The sequence below is a fragment of the Platalea leucorodia genome (genome assembly GCF_965183815.1).
Source record: "Platalea leucorodia genome assembly, chromosome: 9".
Classification (NCBI taxonomy): domain Eukaryota; kingdom Metazoa; phylum Chordata; class Aves; order Pelecaniformes; family Threskiornithidae; genus Platalea; species Platalea leucorodia.
The window spans coordinates 15,713,183-15,728,845 of record NC_138831.1 but is presented as its reverse complement, the minus strand read 5'-3'; the positions used below and the strand labels follow the sequence as shown (position 1 = coordinate 15,728,845).

At 51.8% G+C, this 15,663-nt stretch overlaps 1 protein-coding gene across 4 annotated transcripts in view; it reads left to right on the top strand.

The window, feature by feature from the left end:
- The first annotated feature begins 4,130 nt into the window (after window positions 1-4,130).
- The window catches only part of SRGAP3 (SLIT-ROBO Rho GTPase activating protein 3), a 133,705-nt gene continuing 122,172 nt past the window's right edge, over window positions 4,131-15,663 (top strand). For all 4 annotated transcript variants that reach the window (XM_082322158.1, XM_082322160.1, XM_082322159.1 and 1 more), the window contains exon 1: window positions 4,131-4,313. In XM_082322158.1, the coding sequence (XP_082178284.1) occupies window positions 4,247-4,313 (67 nt within the window). In that variant the 5' untranslated portion in view covers window positions 4,131-4,246. The remainder of the gene's footprint in view (window positions 4,314-15,663) is intronic.

Below are 15,663 nucleotides of genomic sequence, written 5' to 3'. Positions count from 1 at the left end.
TTTTCTGGAAGGAATCCCTCTCAACGAAAAATCTCGCTATGTTCCTGTTCCATACAAATTTGTGTTATTTTTCTATTTTCCTTTATCACAGCCGCTAGAAGCTTAGTAGATATCTCATCTCTCTTCCATTTCCCCATGTCAGCTCTTATATTGCCCGCCACCAAAAATTCCTCACCCAACCTCAAAACAAAATTCTGGAGGTAAGTTCATCTTCCAGCCACCTCCCTGCACACAGCATTTTCACTCGTTCTTGTCCGGCTTCTGCATCGTCCGTCACTGTGAGTCCAGCCTACTAAACAATAACGTGCCGTACTGCCGGCCGGCTCATTTGTCTTGTCCTGCCATTCTCAGCACTGCGAAACTGCTCACACCAAGCTAAATTGTGTTTCAAAGATATTTTGACACAAAATGTTAAGGATATCAGTGAATGATGCAAACAAAACCAGAGAGAGGCAGCACCAGCGTGCTCCCTGCACTGCTGATGCTTTACAGCTGGTGCATGGACACATCTTTGGGCACAGGGTGGGCACAAGTTCCTGGCTTCCCCATCCCAAATGAATAGCTTCCCCCTCCCCCTTTGTCTTTTATCTCAGCTCAGCAATTGCTGTTTATTCTTCCAGACTTCCTAGGTGTCCTTAACTGCGGTGTCAACACTCCTCCACTGATGTTTCCTCAATCCCGCCCCGCCTTCCTTGCGGAGACCAGGGAAGCAGGTCCTGCACCCTGGTCCCTCCTGCATCCTTTCAGCTCACCCCCAAGATTACTCACAGCGTGTTTCTTTCTCCACTTGTTTCCTCCTGCCTCTTTTGTGCTGGCTGCACCCAACCCTCCCCCTGTCAGAGCCTTCATTCTTACCCTTCCTCCCCACTTGGCTTCCTCCATTCATTTGTGTCTGGCTCCATCGGATCGGGGGGTTCGCAGACCACACTGCTGCTTTACGGGGGCTGCCCTGCGCCCTGCTCCTCCCAGCTCACCCCTCTAATTCTGCAGCCGCCGGTTCGGGGACCCTGGTTGCTCTGTGGGTCTGCACACTGGCACAAAGCAAACCCTGCAGAGCAGCTCCACCGAATCTCTTGCTTGTGTCCCTGTCACTTCACACCTTGATGGCTGCTGTCCCTGCTTGCTCACCTCCTGGAGAGGTTTGCTCCTCCAGATCCCGGGCTGTTGGAGCAGCACATCGCCCTGCTTCATCCACGCAGCACAACTAGTCCTAGAGACCGTCACTAGCTCTCCGCCTGCTTCTGTCCCTGCCACAAAAAGTTGACCCACGCTCATAGCCAGCGTTCCAGCGCCCTTTCCTACCCTGCAGTCCCTGTGCTCTACCTCTCCCTGTGCCCAGCAGGTGTCTAAAGCAGCTTGCTGCCCTCCGCGAAAGGCTCTGAGCTCCTCAGCCCTCGCCGGGGCGGGGAGCGATGGCTGCTCAGCCCTGCAGCCCTGAGCCACGGCGCTCTGCAAAGGCTGCCGCTTCCCCAGCAGCGCTTTCTTTGTCTCCTTCCTCTCAGGGTCTATTTATGGCTGCTGGAAATGCAGAATGCTCTTCTGTGTTGCCTGCTAGGGCTAGGTAAATTATTTGTTTAATAGGCTTAGTTTGTTTTTTGTAAGCTGGCAGAATAACTGTGAATCATCAAATCTCCCTGAATTCACTCCACACAAGATACCAACAAAAGGATTCATTGTGCAGAGCGGTAACCGGAGCGTAGCTGGGGCTGGACAGAGGAGCCATACAGTGGGTCTGGCTTCCCAAGAGGCTGGATAGGCAGGCATTGCCAGCGCAAGAACTAGTACGTGTTGCTTTGAAAACTCATTGCTGACAAAACTGCAGGTTTTTTCATGACATTGGGTCCCAACTACTCTTTCTTACTCAACCAGAAAGGCCCTGTAAAAGAGCCTTAAATAGTATTGCTGCTTCTGCCAGAATGAACATTTTTTCCTTTTTTTCCTAGTTGTTAACAAAAAATAACAAAACTATTCAAGTGCAGCCCCTCTCTCAAAACAGCTTCCGGATGAAATTGGAGAACTCGTTCGGATCAGACCCTTAGTTTGCAAAGGGGTTTTCTCTCCCATCTACCCGCTCCCTGGTCCCCCGTACGCCACACCCTGACCTAGCAAGGGGCTCTGCAGTAAACCTGCGTGTTGCAGGCACGTGCAAGGCTCTGTTTCTGCAGAAATGGTGCCCACATAGGAGAGGAGATTTTCCAACTTTTATGCCCCTAATTTAGCTGTCGTGGATGTGAGCTTTCGGCTGCCAGCCCAGAGGGAGGGGAGGCTGCTCCCGTGGGTGCTGGGGACCCCGAGCTGGTGCCTGCCTGGCTCCGGCATCGCTGCCCGGCTCCTGCAGGCCCCCCGGCGTCGTCTCTGCTCACCTGGTCGAGGGCAGCGAGGGACTGGGCTGCCTGGGCACCCCCTCAAGCTGCATCGCATCTTCACTTGGAAATCTGTACCTTCGGACAGCAGTTTGCTTGGATCCCACTTTGGTTTGCGGTTAGTTTTGCCCCCCTGGGCTCCCACAATTCCAAATCTCAGGGGGGAAAATGCAGTGCTAGAAAACAAGGTTTCCAGGGGAGAACTTAAGAGAAGCAGAAGCGGTGTAGCGGTGCTGGGGGAGGCTGGCCCAAACAGAGGGGCATTTACAGAACCCAGCCTTGTGCATCATACGCTTTCCAAACGTGATTTGCCTAAAATACGTGTATTTCAGTGACTGATCAAGGAGCCAGGACCAGGGTTAATGTAATGATGGATTAACAGAGGGGAGAATGAACTGCTACATCCACAAGCCAGCCTACAGATGCACCATGAGGTGATGCTCTCTAAAGATTACCCGAAGCAGGAGTTTCTCTCCTCAAAATGGCCTTTTACGTGTGTGCTGGCCCTGCTCCTGAGGCTGGAAAAGCAAAAGCAACCTTTCGTTTATTGCTCTGAACAATGGGGTTTGCTGTGTTTTGGGAGCTGGGGCTTTCCTCATGCAGTTTTAACAGACGGCGCCAGTCAGAAGATTCTCCGGCTTGAGCTGAACGGCCTTTGAGTGAAATGCGTGCCATAAACCTCTCTTACACTGCTGTGTTCACGTTTATTATTGCTTTTACATTGGTAAATCTATTGTGGCTGCACGTTTGGCCTGTAGGTGTGGATCAGACGTGCCTTTAGGGAGGTGAGGGGAGCTGCGTGGGGCGGCGAGGACACGGGTGCCGGGGAGCTGGGGCACGCTGCGGTCCTGGGGGCACGGCCCCGGAGAGCCCCTCTCTCTTCCCCGCGGGGTGCATCACCCGGGCACCTCAGCTGCCGACTCTATTTTAGTGTTAGTCGTGATATCTGACACTTTTGCCTTAGAGGAACAGCGTCCAGACTGCGGTACTGCTGTAATACGGAACGCTTTTCAGTTTTAAGACAGCGCGGGCCTTCAGCCGCCGGAGCTGCGAAGGTGGAGCCCCGGGAGGCGGCAGAGCGAGGGAAGGGTGGAAGGCCCCGAAGGCGACGGTCGGGAGCGGGGCGGTGCGGGGGGCCGGGGAGGTGCGGAGCGCCGGGGGTTGGCGTCGCCGCCCTCGGCCACCGCGGCACCGGGAGCACCGCGGCCGGCGGGCGGGAACAGCTCGAACGCGCAGGGCGGCGGGGCCGGGCCGGGCCGAGCTCTGCCGAACCGGGCGCGGGGGCTGAGGACGGGGCGGGCCGGGGCCGGCCCCGCCGGCAGCTGCCTCCCTCCCACCCTCGGCGGGGCCTTCGCCCCCCCCCCCCCCGCCTCCCACGCGTGCCCCCGCCGGGCCCGGAGCCCCGGGCGCGGCCCCCCCGGCCCCTCCCGCCACGGGCGCCGGGGGAGGAGAAGGGGCGCCGGGCCGCCCGCCCCGCCCCGCCCCTCGCGCGGCCCCGCCCCGCCCCGCCCCGCGCGCAACCTGAGCGCGGGAGCGGCGCCAGGGCCCCGCCTCGGCTGGCGGCTGCGGGGGCCGGGTTCGGCTGCGGGGAGCCGGGCTCGGCTGCGGGGGCCGGGGGGCCGGGCTCGGCTGCAGGGGGCCGGGCTTGGCTGCAGGGGCCGGGCTCGGCTGCAGGGGGCCGGGCTCGGCTGCAGGGGCCGGGCTCGGCTGCGGGTCCCGCCGAGCTCCGGGCGGTGCGCGGTGTCCCCGGCGCCGCCAATGAAGGCAGCGGCGGGCGGCGGCGGGGCCGCGGCCGGGTGAGGCGGCGGTGCCGGTGCGGGCGGTGCAGAGCGGCGGATCGCGGCGGGGCGGGTGTCCCGGCGGAGCCCGCGCCCTCCCGCAAGATGTCATCGCAGGGCAAGTTCAAGAAGGACAAAGAGATCATCGCCGACTACGAGGCGCAAGTCAAAGGTGCGGGGCGGGCGGCGGGGCCGGGCTGCGGTGCCCGCCTTTGTGCGCGGGGCGCGGCGGGGCGCGGGGCCGGGCCGGCTCTGGCTGCGGGGGCCCGCGCCCGCCCCCCCCGGGCCGCTGCCGCCGGCGCCTTCCCCTCCCCGCCGGCGCTGCGGCACCGCCGGGCGCGGGCACCTCCCGCCCCGGGGGCCGCGGCGTGTGGCGCCGCCGGGCGGGGAGAGCGGCCCCGGGGCCCCGGCGGCGGCTGCGGGGAGGTGGCGGCGGCGGGAGCCCCGGGCCGCCCCGCCCGGGCGCTGCGGGTCCGGGGTGGGCGCCGGTGCCGTCGCCGTGCGGGAAGGGCGCCGGTGCCAACGCCGCGTGCGGACGGGCCGTAATCGCTAATTACTGAAACCCAAACGGAAAGAGCGCTCGGGGAGGGGCGGCCCGGCCCTTCGGAGGGCGGGTGCGGGGCCGGGACCCGCGCCCACCGGGGCATCACCGCCGCCGTGCGCGGCCCTGGCTGGAGGAGCGCTGCCTGCCTGCGCGCCGAGGGGCTGAGGCGCCGGCGGCGCAGGGGCGGCAGCCGCGGGGGGAACCTGCGCGGTGTCGGTGTTTTTGCAAGGAGCTGCGGGCGAGGCCTCCCCGGTGAGGAAGCACATCGATCTTGCAGGTCTTATGTAAGGAACTTTGCCGTGCTTCAGGCCCAGCGATTTCAAGGGACATAATCATTATTATGCAAGTCCCAGTACTGCAGGATGAAGACCTTTGAAGCAGGCCGCTTTATTTCTAAATAGTAGAGAAGAGTATAATTAAAGGTTGTGTCTATTGAGACCACTAAGCATCAAATATCAAGCTCCAAATTAATTTTTGTTACAGTTAGGCTTATTAGGGAAAAGTTGGTACCTTCTGAAACATCACAAATGCTTGCAGTCCAGTGAAAGACTGACTATGTTTGAGTGTGTGCGGTCAGACAGAAAAAAATTGGCCTCTGTAGCCAGCTCTATTATAAAAATATGATTTTTAGTATCAGTAGCGAACTGTATTAACTGATATTTTTGGGTAACTTCAGTTTGTAAATCTGCTTATCATTGCAACTTCCTAATCCTGTGAGTTGATGACAATTCCTTTTCCCACTTTCAGCTTGAGGATACTTAACTGCTTACTTAATGCCTTCTCGTTGGGCTGCCCCCTTCGAGTCCCCCTGCTATAATGTAAAATTGGCTCCAATCTCCCTTTGGCTGTTTCTTTTATACAGGTATGCGCTCACCATTTTGTTGTATTTAAGTCTCTGGTTAAGACAGAGTTAATTAGAAATATGAAATAGCTTTTCTGCAAATTAACCCGTGAATGTGCAAACTAAACAGCTTTCCTGTTTTCTCTGGAGCTCACTTAGCATGTTGGACATTGAGCTCAGCTGAGCGATGTCTTCTCTGCACATACACGGCTGTGAAAAAGTGGCTGCTGAAATGCTGCAGTGCAATGCCAGATGGAAGGATTTTGGGGAAGGGGCTGTCTGTTGATTTCGTGCCACTGTTTACTTTCTTGCATTTCAGTCTTTTGTAGCTGGCTTTGAAGAGTGATGCAACAGTCACAACATGCTTTGCTCAGTGCCAATTACCTTTCTGCTTGTGTGTAATTTGGGCAAATTGATGTTATTGCACCCTGCAGTTAAGCAGATGAAATATTCTTTTAGCCTGTGGTATTGTTCTGTTTTACGGGAGGGGATTTGCCTGTACTCATAGAGACTGTCCCACGTTTCCACGTTGTTCTTGAAGACTTCCTGGGCCAGGCGGTTCCTGCTTCTCGGATGCTCGGGGCTGCAGAGGGGTAGCTGGAGGCAGGACTGGGTCTGACCTGTTCCAAAAGCTTCGCTGCAGACTTCTCCAGTGTTTTTCTTGTTGTTGTTTGTAACTGGAATACTCATTTGCCGTGATCGTTCTTGGCCCGACTTCTGTAGCCTCATGGTTTCCATATGTGAGATAGTTAACGCTGGGGTTATGTATAAGGGTGTTTTATCGCACCACAGCGATCACGTTTTGGGCCGCTTTTCTGGGCAGCTGTAAAGCAGACAGAGTTTTCTGATGGGCTGGTAATAATTTCCTTGATACCATTCTGTGCCTAATTATACCTCCAGAAATTCCATTTTCTGATTTAGGGTACTGGGTCTGTATTTTCATCTGAATAAAGATTAATTCGGGTGTGGTCAGGGTTTAACTGTGCCTGAAGCTGGGGCGAGGTGGGGAGAGTCAGACCCCAACGTCTGCGCGTGCTGCCTGCCTGCTTCCTTCGAGGTGGTGGCAGCTCCATCCCTGAGAGACATCAGGTGCATCACAGGACCAGGATGGTCCTGGGGTGACCTCGGTGAGGTGAAGGGGCTCTGGTGCTCGTGGCTGTATCCTGATAGCTGTCACCCATGCTGTCACCTCCCTGCGGGGAACAGGGTGGCTCTGACCTTCCCACGTTGCTAAACTGTCGGAGGATAAACATCTGACTCCAGAGGAATTGGTGCGGAGGTCTGTTGTAGCCCATGCTTCATCATGAAGTAGGAGCAGTGGAAGACAATGCAACCGGGCAGAAAGGTTCAGTGAAATGTCCCTGGTTGGTCATTACGTTAGCAGGGACCCGAGGGGGACCGGCTGCCGAGGATGCTCTGTGGAGGGAATGGGGCTTTTTCTTTCATTAGTCGTGTACCGCATGTGCAAAGATCTGTGTCTTGTTGGTGTCAGCAAAACCCGACATGGGGGAGGGTTTGTCATCATCTAAATGTTCTTCTGAGGCTGTGACGGTGACCATAAACACCCACCTCCACTTCTGCTCCCCTTCTGCAAGGCCTGATCTCTCTTGGCTCGGCCTAGGGATTTCATGTAGGCCACCTCATTATCCCAGATACCCTGTTTATTTCCTTCAGGGATTTAGTCGTTATTCTATTCATATCTAAACCCCTGCTACCCTGGTGAAGATGGATACCCAAATCTCCAGAGAAAGACTAAAATGGAAAAGAAATAGGGAGGAAGAAAAGAGGGAGCGGCGGCCAGGGAGACTAGCAAACAAAATGTTGGCGTAGAAGAGCTGACATATGAAGATGATAAAAGATGAAAATTTGAAGAAGTGATGTCTTGTTATGGAGGATGGGGCTGAAATCTGAATGCAGCACAGTGGTGGTCCCCATGGTGTGGTCAAGAAAATAGCAGGGAGAAAGGTAGAAAACTCTGCATGTGAACTCCAGGGCGTACATCAGCATGGGTGGAAGTGAAAGTAATTCACAGCAGGGGTGCGTGTAAAATGCTTTAAAAGATAGATGTCAGAGAGGATTGGAAATGGTCAGGGTGCTGGCCGGGGTGATCTGCCAGCACAGCCTGGAAGGTGTGAGGTGTCAGCCAGCGCCTGGGGCTCTCGCAAGGCAATCAGTTGCCCAAGTATTACTAGAGGAGCCTGACAGACAACTGGGAATAACATGGTGAGGGGGGAAAAAATGTTGCTTAGACTGATTTTTAGGAAAGTTTTGCTGAAAGGTGTCTTGCTCAGGCTGTGGGGAAGCAGAGCAGAGGCCCCGAATGGTTCGGGGACAGCCTGTCAGTAACTGCAGCGCGGGAGCCGAGCCCTGCCCCGACCTCCTGTGCTCCGGGGTGCTGCAGCCTCGGTTAAAAAAATCGATGAGTCCATGCTTTGTGTGGAGAGCATGATTAGCGTAAGTAGAGTTTAACTGGTGAATAATCTTCGTGCACAGGGGTGATTTATCAGGCATAATGACTCCGTATCTTCTTTCCCTCCCTGGAGAATTGTGTCTGCTTTTCTCATGGTGGGAAGGAGTCATCCTGAAAATGCTTTGAAAAGATAGAGGGTGTGCACGGGGTGTGTGCCCTTGTGTGCGCACAGGTCTGTGCGAGTACTGTCTGCTGCACACGCTCTTGCTGGGTGTTGCAGAGAAGGCTGGAGGAGCTGATAGCTGGGGCACGGTTACACAGTGTTGGTAGTGATGCAGGGTGCCTGAGGCTTTGGGTTGGTGCCGCTCTGTTTTTAGGAGTGGCTAATCATTGCCGTCTGCGGCTGCTGCAGGCTGGCTGTCCTTGCAGCTCTCCGCAGTGTTTGCCATCTGCCCATGCATGGGGACCTCTCTCTTTCACCTCTCCCGAACACAGGCACCGCTGACAGGCACCTTCCCATGGTGTGGTCTCTCCTGTCAGTTATTGTGCCATGGGTCCGTCCTTTCCTTCTGCTGCTGATCTGCATCCTTCAGCTGTCAGGAGAGGAGAGAGCTGGCCCCAGGACTGGCAGCAGATGCTCGCTTGATGGTACCAGAAAGAAAATATTCAGGATACTTTTTAGGAGGCAGGTTTTCATATTTGTCTCTCTTAGATTTGCAGACAGGAATGGTTGCATTAAAAATAAATGCCAATAAAGGTACGGCTGCATATTTACAACGGCCACATTAAAGCTACTTGCAGAATACAGTAGATCCTTAGATGAACAATTCAAAGTGAGTGTTTTCAGATGTACAATTTTAATTGGTCTATCTGGCCAGAAAGATAAATAAATGTCTTTTCCTCATTACTGTCAAATGCATGATTTGTTGCTTTAATGCAGCAAAACTAACCAGTTTTAATTATGTAGATGCAACTGTCTATGGTACAGCATTGTAAATCTTGCAGAAAATTGGGCATCATGTTGATTGGCTGTTTAATTTCCTATTGCTTCCTGAAGCTTTTCTTTAACCCCAGCAAAATTCAGGTCATTGCATGATCTATTTGGTTATTGTTGGCAGGAAGACTGCTGTGAATCAATAGCATCTTCTTCTGTCATATGGTTGGCAGGTGAAAAAATCCCTGGTGATCGGTAGTCTTTAAATGGTGCATCTGGCTGCATAGTGGTAAAGGGATGATTTCTTGCACTTCTAGGACTCTTAGCTGCTGTGTAAATTGATCATAGAACTAGAGTTTTGATGGATTTGGGATATAAAAACATTTAAAAGGCTTGCAGACCTGAGGCCAAAGAAAACCAATGTGTGTTTTCCCATTTACATGGTAGAACTGCAGCTCAGCTTAATTTATCATTGCTTGTTAGCTTCATTTTACTTCTATTGCAGTAGCTGCATCCCTTCTTTTATGTCTATTCTCATTTCCTACCTATTGCTCTCTTTCCACTTAGCTGAGAAAATTTTGGGAAAATTCCCATACCAAATTATTTTCTGGAATCATGGCTTACCCAGGAGGGAAGCTTAGTTTGCAATTGGAGGAGCCATTGAGGCTTGAAGCTTGACAGCCCATTTAATAAAATAGTTCTGTGCAAAAGAGAAGGAAGTTCCATTCCTTTGCGTGGGCTGGTAGGAAACTGCTAAATATTAATCACAGAAACAGATATAAAATTTCCGTTGGCTTAATTGTCTTGCTTAACAAAATGTGAGACCCAAGGGCCAGCTGGCATGCCTTGGCGTAACTCCGTCTGCTTTGGTGGAGTTGTCTGCAGCAGATAGCAGATCCTGATGAATCTGATCTAGTTTCTACTGTGAGACTTCAGAATAACCGCTCAGCATTGCCCCTTATGCGGTTGATTCCCACTTAGATTTATTTGTTGTTATCTTCCACGTACCCTCTGTTTCTTCAGTGGGGTCTGGTAGCGTGGTCCTGGCCGATGGGTTTTACATGAGACCTCCTTGTGTGGGGACTGGGAGGGCCATGTGCCGCGAAGAGCAGAGAAGTATGTATGGGATTCATAATAAAGATTAATTGGCAGTCTCTAATGGAAACAAATTGAATCTATCAGAGATGTTTCCTGCAAAGCTAAAGTCCTGAGCACTTTGGTGGAGGCTGGGATGGTTCAACTGAGTCAGCAGGCTCCTGCACGCAGCCGACCATCAGCGGCTCCATATAGTTGCTGGTAGGATGGACGTTCCTCAAATGGCTTGGATTTAGGTCTCCTCTGTGGTCAGAAGGGAGAAGGAGCCACCAGTTCACGGTAACTGGTCAGACGTGTGTGTACATGTGTGCTTGGGCGCCTTGCTCTGGGTCAGACGTAGCCGGTACATGGTCCAACGCTCTCACTACCAGCTCGACGTGCCTGCTGGAGCAGGAGCATGGGTACGGCACCGGGTGCTGCCTTGCTGGGGCCAGACGGTTGGCCTCGTGGCGCTGGTGCAGATGGTAGAAGCAGAGTGTGCCAAAGCACTGTGGCTGCTATTAATCATCAAGACATTGCTAAACCCAAAGACTCTCCAGGTGCATGGCCCCATTTAGATGGGGAGCTGGATGGGGGTCTGAAAGCCTGTGTGCTGTGTGTGCTGGCCTTCTAGCAGAATGCGGGGTGATATTTAAAAAATAAGACAGGTGACATCACTAAAGTGTTTTTTCCTCATGTGACACAGCTCTTTGGCCCCAGCTGAAGCTGTTTAAGCAAACACAGCAGAGTGAAGGTGCCTCTGGCAGGATAAGCAGGAAAGCATAGCTTTCCTTCTAAAGATGGAGAAGCTGGCAAAGAGAGCGGCCAAGGGACAAGCCATGAACCTTTTGCAGGACTTGCTTTGCAGGATGAGTCCTGGTCCTCGGCTTCTGCTGCCAAGCTCGGCTTTGTCTCCCGACACCTTGTGGTGTGCTCACACAGCTAGATGGTGGGGGTGGGAGGCTGTGCTTCTCCTGCCGCGCGGTCAGGGAGGGGGAAGCTGAAGCTCTGGGTTACAGCTCATTAGTGACGCCTGACCCCCACAACGGGGCAGAAGTCGCATTTAGCAGCCATGCTTCTTAAACCCTCATGTTCACATGAGACCATCTGTCTAAACTGGAAACCAATGGCTGCTCCTGCAGCCGATGTCCTGGGGCAGAGCCTGCGCTTCCCATGGGCAGGCTGTGGGCCTGGTGGTCAGGCTTCAGATTTTTTTCATTAAGGTGACTTTCTTCTAATGCATTAAAAAAAATTAAATCTAGCCGTGTTTGGAAGTGCAGGTGGTGAAGAGGCCTGCTTTGGGCTTCGCTCCACTTTGGAGGCCTACTTTGTGTCCCTGAGCTCCTGCCCTGGACTCGGGGCCTCACGTGGGGACCAGGAGGAGCGAGCGTGTGGCGTGCGCGTGGCCGAAGCGCCCTGCCCCGAGCGGGTCCCCGCGTCCTCTGCGGCTCCTCCGACTCGTGTCTGTGACAAGGGGCCCTCTATCAGGCACGGCCTGGGTCTCCAGCCTCTCCGTTACCTGCGTGCCATCTTGCACGAGCTGTGGTCAGAGGTGCTGGACGATGAGTCCAGCCCAGAGGTCGTGGCTTGTCCATAGGAAGGTGTCTGATGGTGTGCAGGAGCTGAGGTCTGAGGCCTCTCATGAGAGCCAACGGCTGTGTTTCAATAGAAGAGAGGGGTATTTTGATCCTTGTAAGCCTAGCTATTTTCGTCTCTGATAGCTGGCCGGCACCTGGGTGCAGCAGGCATTATTGACCAATCTACCATTCTTCCTGATCATGGTAAAAACCTCTTACAACGCTTATTCATGGCCTGTAGCTAGTCCTCGTTCCAGGTGAAGAGTTTTAAGGGCCGTAAGAGTGCTGCACCAAATGTGCTTCAGGTGCTTAACAGATATTTATAAGTCTCTGCAAGGTGTAATATTTTAAGTTCTGTGTGCACAGTTTCAGCACCTGTCAGGAGCAGGATTTATTCTCCCCTTCTGCTGGCCCATTGAAGGTGGGGGGGAAAACCCTCCCCCTTGAGCTCTTAAATTTTCTCTTGCCTGAATTTGGCTTTGTTTCAGTAGCTGTTTGTCAAGCTACCACCCACAGCAGCAACAGCAATCACCTTCTGAAATGCATTTACCGACTTCGGAGGCATTCATGCTCCTGACAGGCGGCTGGTGACGGAGCGGTTCGAGCAGGTAATGGCTGGTGTCAGGCTTGGGGCTGGAGAGGGGCGCAGCGGCATGTGCAGTCGTGTCCCTCATGCTGCTCCCCAGCAAAACTAGCATGAAGTAATCTTCCCTTTCTTACAACCTGGGTGGCTATTTAATCCTGAATGTTGATTTAATCCCAGGAGGCTTTTGCTGAGCTGCCAGCAAACCTTCCTCTTTAAAAAAGATGAATATTTCTTACTAATAACTATTGTGTTGTGTGTGCCCCACCTCTGTGTATTTTATTGGTATGTATCATAGCAGCAAGGGAGGACATAGAAATGAGTGAACAGCACGAGCCCATGCAGCAACTGGTAATAATGGTTTGTACCTGTCACTGATGACCTCCTTAGGGCTTCCAGTCCTCACCTGGTGCGCCTGCTTTCTGCCTGCGGTTGTTGGATGCACTTCAAGCTATTCACATCTCCAAGAGCCTGATTCATAAGCTTTTGTCTGAAAAACTGGCCCGAGATGACTTATTTTGGTGTCCTTTTTCTCACCTCTGGAAGACAGCTGCAGTGGTTTGAGAAGAGGCAGCTGCTGAACAGTGTATTGCAACACACAGCTTTAGGAGAGGAAGCGGAGTATCGAAATAAAATTACTGAGGGAGTTTATGTAGTTGTAGTATGAGTCCCTGGGCTGGGATCGAGTTGGTGTGACAGGGCTGATGTGTTTCTCACTGCCACAGTACTGTGGGATCGTTTAATGACTGTGAGTGGTCAGCAGCTTGGTTTTAGAGTTCACGTGAAAAATGGCACCATCAACAGCACAGCAGCCCTTGCATGCCAGGCTGGAGAATATACAGCCTTGTTATTTATCCCAGTGTTGTCATTACTCATCAGTGAGGAGGCAGCTGTTAGGATCCCATCCATGGCAGGGAGAGAGAGGTTTTAAATCATCCCCTTTGTGTTAAATCATCCCCTTTGTGTTAAATCATCCTCTTTATTTTAAATCTTCCCCTTTGTTTTAAAAACAAAGATACGTAAAAAGGTGTGGTGTTATAATTCCTGTGTGGAAGTTGGTGCTTCTGTCCTAGCCTCTTCTAGAACGTGGGTCCCCAGATTTAGTTCTGTGAGCACAGCCTCATCAGAGGGGAGAAACAGCAGTGCCTCTTGGCTGGTGCTCGTGTGTTTGTTCGGACGTGGCTGTGGAGTGGTGTGTCTGAACTGGTGTGAGTTCCCCAGCTTGGGAACGCTTTGCCTGGGAGTGATCGTGGGTAGCAGGGAGCTGGAAACTGGGAGAAAGCTGTGGCTGTGAGATTCTCTTGCTCAAGCATCTTGTGTTGAGCTGCCTTAAAACAATGTGCCTCCCAGAATGACAAAACTTTCTGTTAGCTTCACTGATGTCCTTTCCTGACTGCTGAAGCCAAGCTGACACTCAGGGGAGGTTCTCCATGAAGACACTTGGTGCTGCAGGCTGTTAGTGTGGGATCTGGAGAGTTCGGAAAATCTATGCAGCATCTGTGTGTCCCAACAGCTTCAGAAAAGGATTTGCATTAGTGTCTATCACTCTTCTTTCCTTTGGAGTTGAAGAATAGCTTTGAAGAGGGGAAAAAATAAAAAAGGTTTTACTTTCCTTTTTCACCTAGGCCTCTGGGAGGAACAGTCATATATGTGGCAAGGGATTGCAGTCACTCTAATGCATCTTGCTTCTCAAAGCGGCTCTATGAAGTATTGCTCTGTCTTGTAGCAATGGCAGGTGTGCAGAACAGCTCAGTAATTTCCTGTTAGAACGACTATAGAGTTAAATTGTCTACAGTTTCTTGCTTTTGTCTATATCAGACAGATGAGAGAGGAGAGGAGGTTGCTCCTTAGGTGACCATCCCCGATTTTTTAGCTGTCTCTCCTGGTGTCTGAGCCTCAGTGGCCTGTCTGTAAAACAAATAGAGAAGTGGCTGCTAATCCTTCTGCTCTTGGGAATGCTTGGGGCTACAGCTCTCTAGGGCGAGGATTTTATCCATGTGGCTCTTGCTTTGGTTATTATCTAGACAGCAAAGCTAAGTGTAGTGCTTAGGTGAGACTCAGTGTTGTTCTACTGTCTTGCTTGTATTCCAAGAGTAAATATTTAAAAAGAAAACAGGATACAAACCCATGTAAATGACCAGAGATCAGGAGATAGAGGTCTGGCTTTAATGATTCCTATTAAGGGAAAAGGGAGCCCTGTTTTCCACTGCCTTTCTCCATCTGTTGGACCAGCTTCACCTGTGAGGTGAAGTGGAATGGTGTCATGCCTTGGAGGACCACAGCAGAAGTCCCTGTCATGGAATTCATGAAACAGTGGCTTCCCCTTCACCATGGAAGAGCCCCAAAGATTGGTTTTCTTTTAGATGTTGTAGCATTGATTAGCTTTGTTTGAAGATTTATTTGTGGTCTTGAGGCTATTCTGTGGTGTGGTTACAGGCTGAAGTGATGTTCTGCTACTTAGAATGGCTCGTTTAGAGAAAATGACCTGAAGAACAGATTTCTTAGCTTACGATCATCAGATAGATAATTTTAGGTTGCTGGCCTTGTGTGTGTGCAACATTTTTCTCTCTGTCAAATGCACTGATTGATCAATAATTGTTTCGTGGGAGTAAAAACCCTTGCTATGGAATGAAAATGCTTCCCCCCTGCCCAAGGTGACTAGAATTCCATCTCACTGTATGGTGAAAGCTGACATACCCGGATCGACTAAATGCTTTTCAGAAAAGCTTCTGTCTGTGTAAGCTTACAGTCTGCCAGCAGCTGAGATCTGAGGGAACTCACAGCAATGAGTTACTTTTTATATTGATGGTGATGTTCAAAGCTTCTGGCTCAGACAAGGTCCTGCTGCAATAGGTAGGACTTGCTGTCCAGCGTTAGTGACCTAATGGCTTTAAATGAACTGCTTTTTGTGCAGAAGTCTGCATTTGAATACACCCTCTCCCCCTTTATTTTTTTACTTCATGGAAATTTAACTCTGTGGTGACACTATAATTTAATCATTGAGATTGCAGAAGAACTCATCAAAGAGTAAGAACTAGAGATCAAACTGTTGGTCTGGCAGTCTAAAGCTTTTGTGTTGGCAAAGGCTCTAGAGAGAATTCAAGATTGTCTCTGCATGAAAAAAGGTTAATTGGTATTTGGGAATAGCCTAAATGATGTTTCGTTCAAGACAGCTTGTTAGTGTTTGAAATTTTAAAGATACAGACTTTTATCTGATCCAGAGAGAAAAAAAATCCAGCTGTCATTTTATGGTATTGGCAGTGTAGCAGGATTAAAGCCGCAAGAGAGCGTGAAGATTGGAGTTGCGTTGCTGGACAGTGACGATCAGGAGGCGAAGCCTCGTGCAGACAAGTCCTGTTTGGGAACGTAGCCCTGGAGCGGGAATGTTGTGTCAAACGGAGGGCTGTAGCTCAGTTCAAGATGGAAACAGTGCTGTTGACCTTTTTGCAGACCACTTTGTGCCCTTAATGGGAAGTGATATACTGAAGCTGTATGATAGTATTGAAAGACACTGTGTTTAGCTGGTCAGTTAGGGAAGGAAGAAATACTGTCTGCAAGA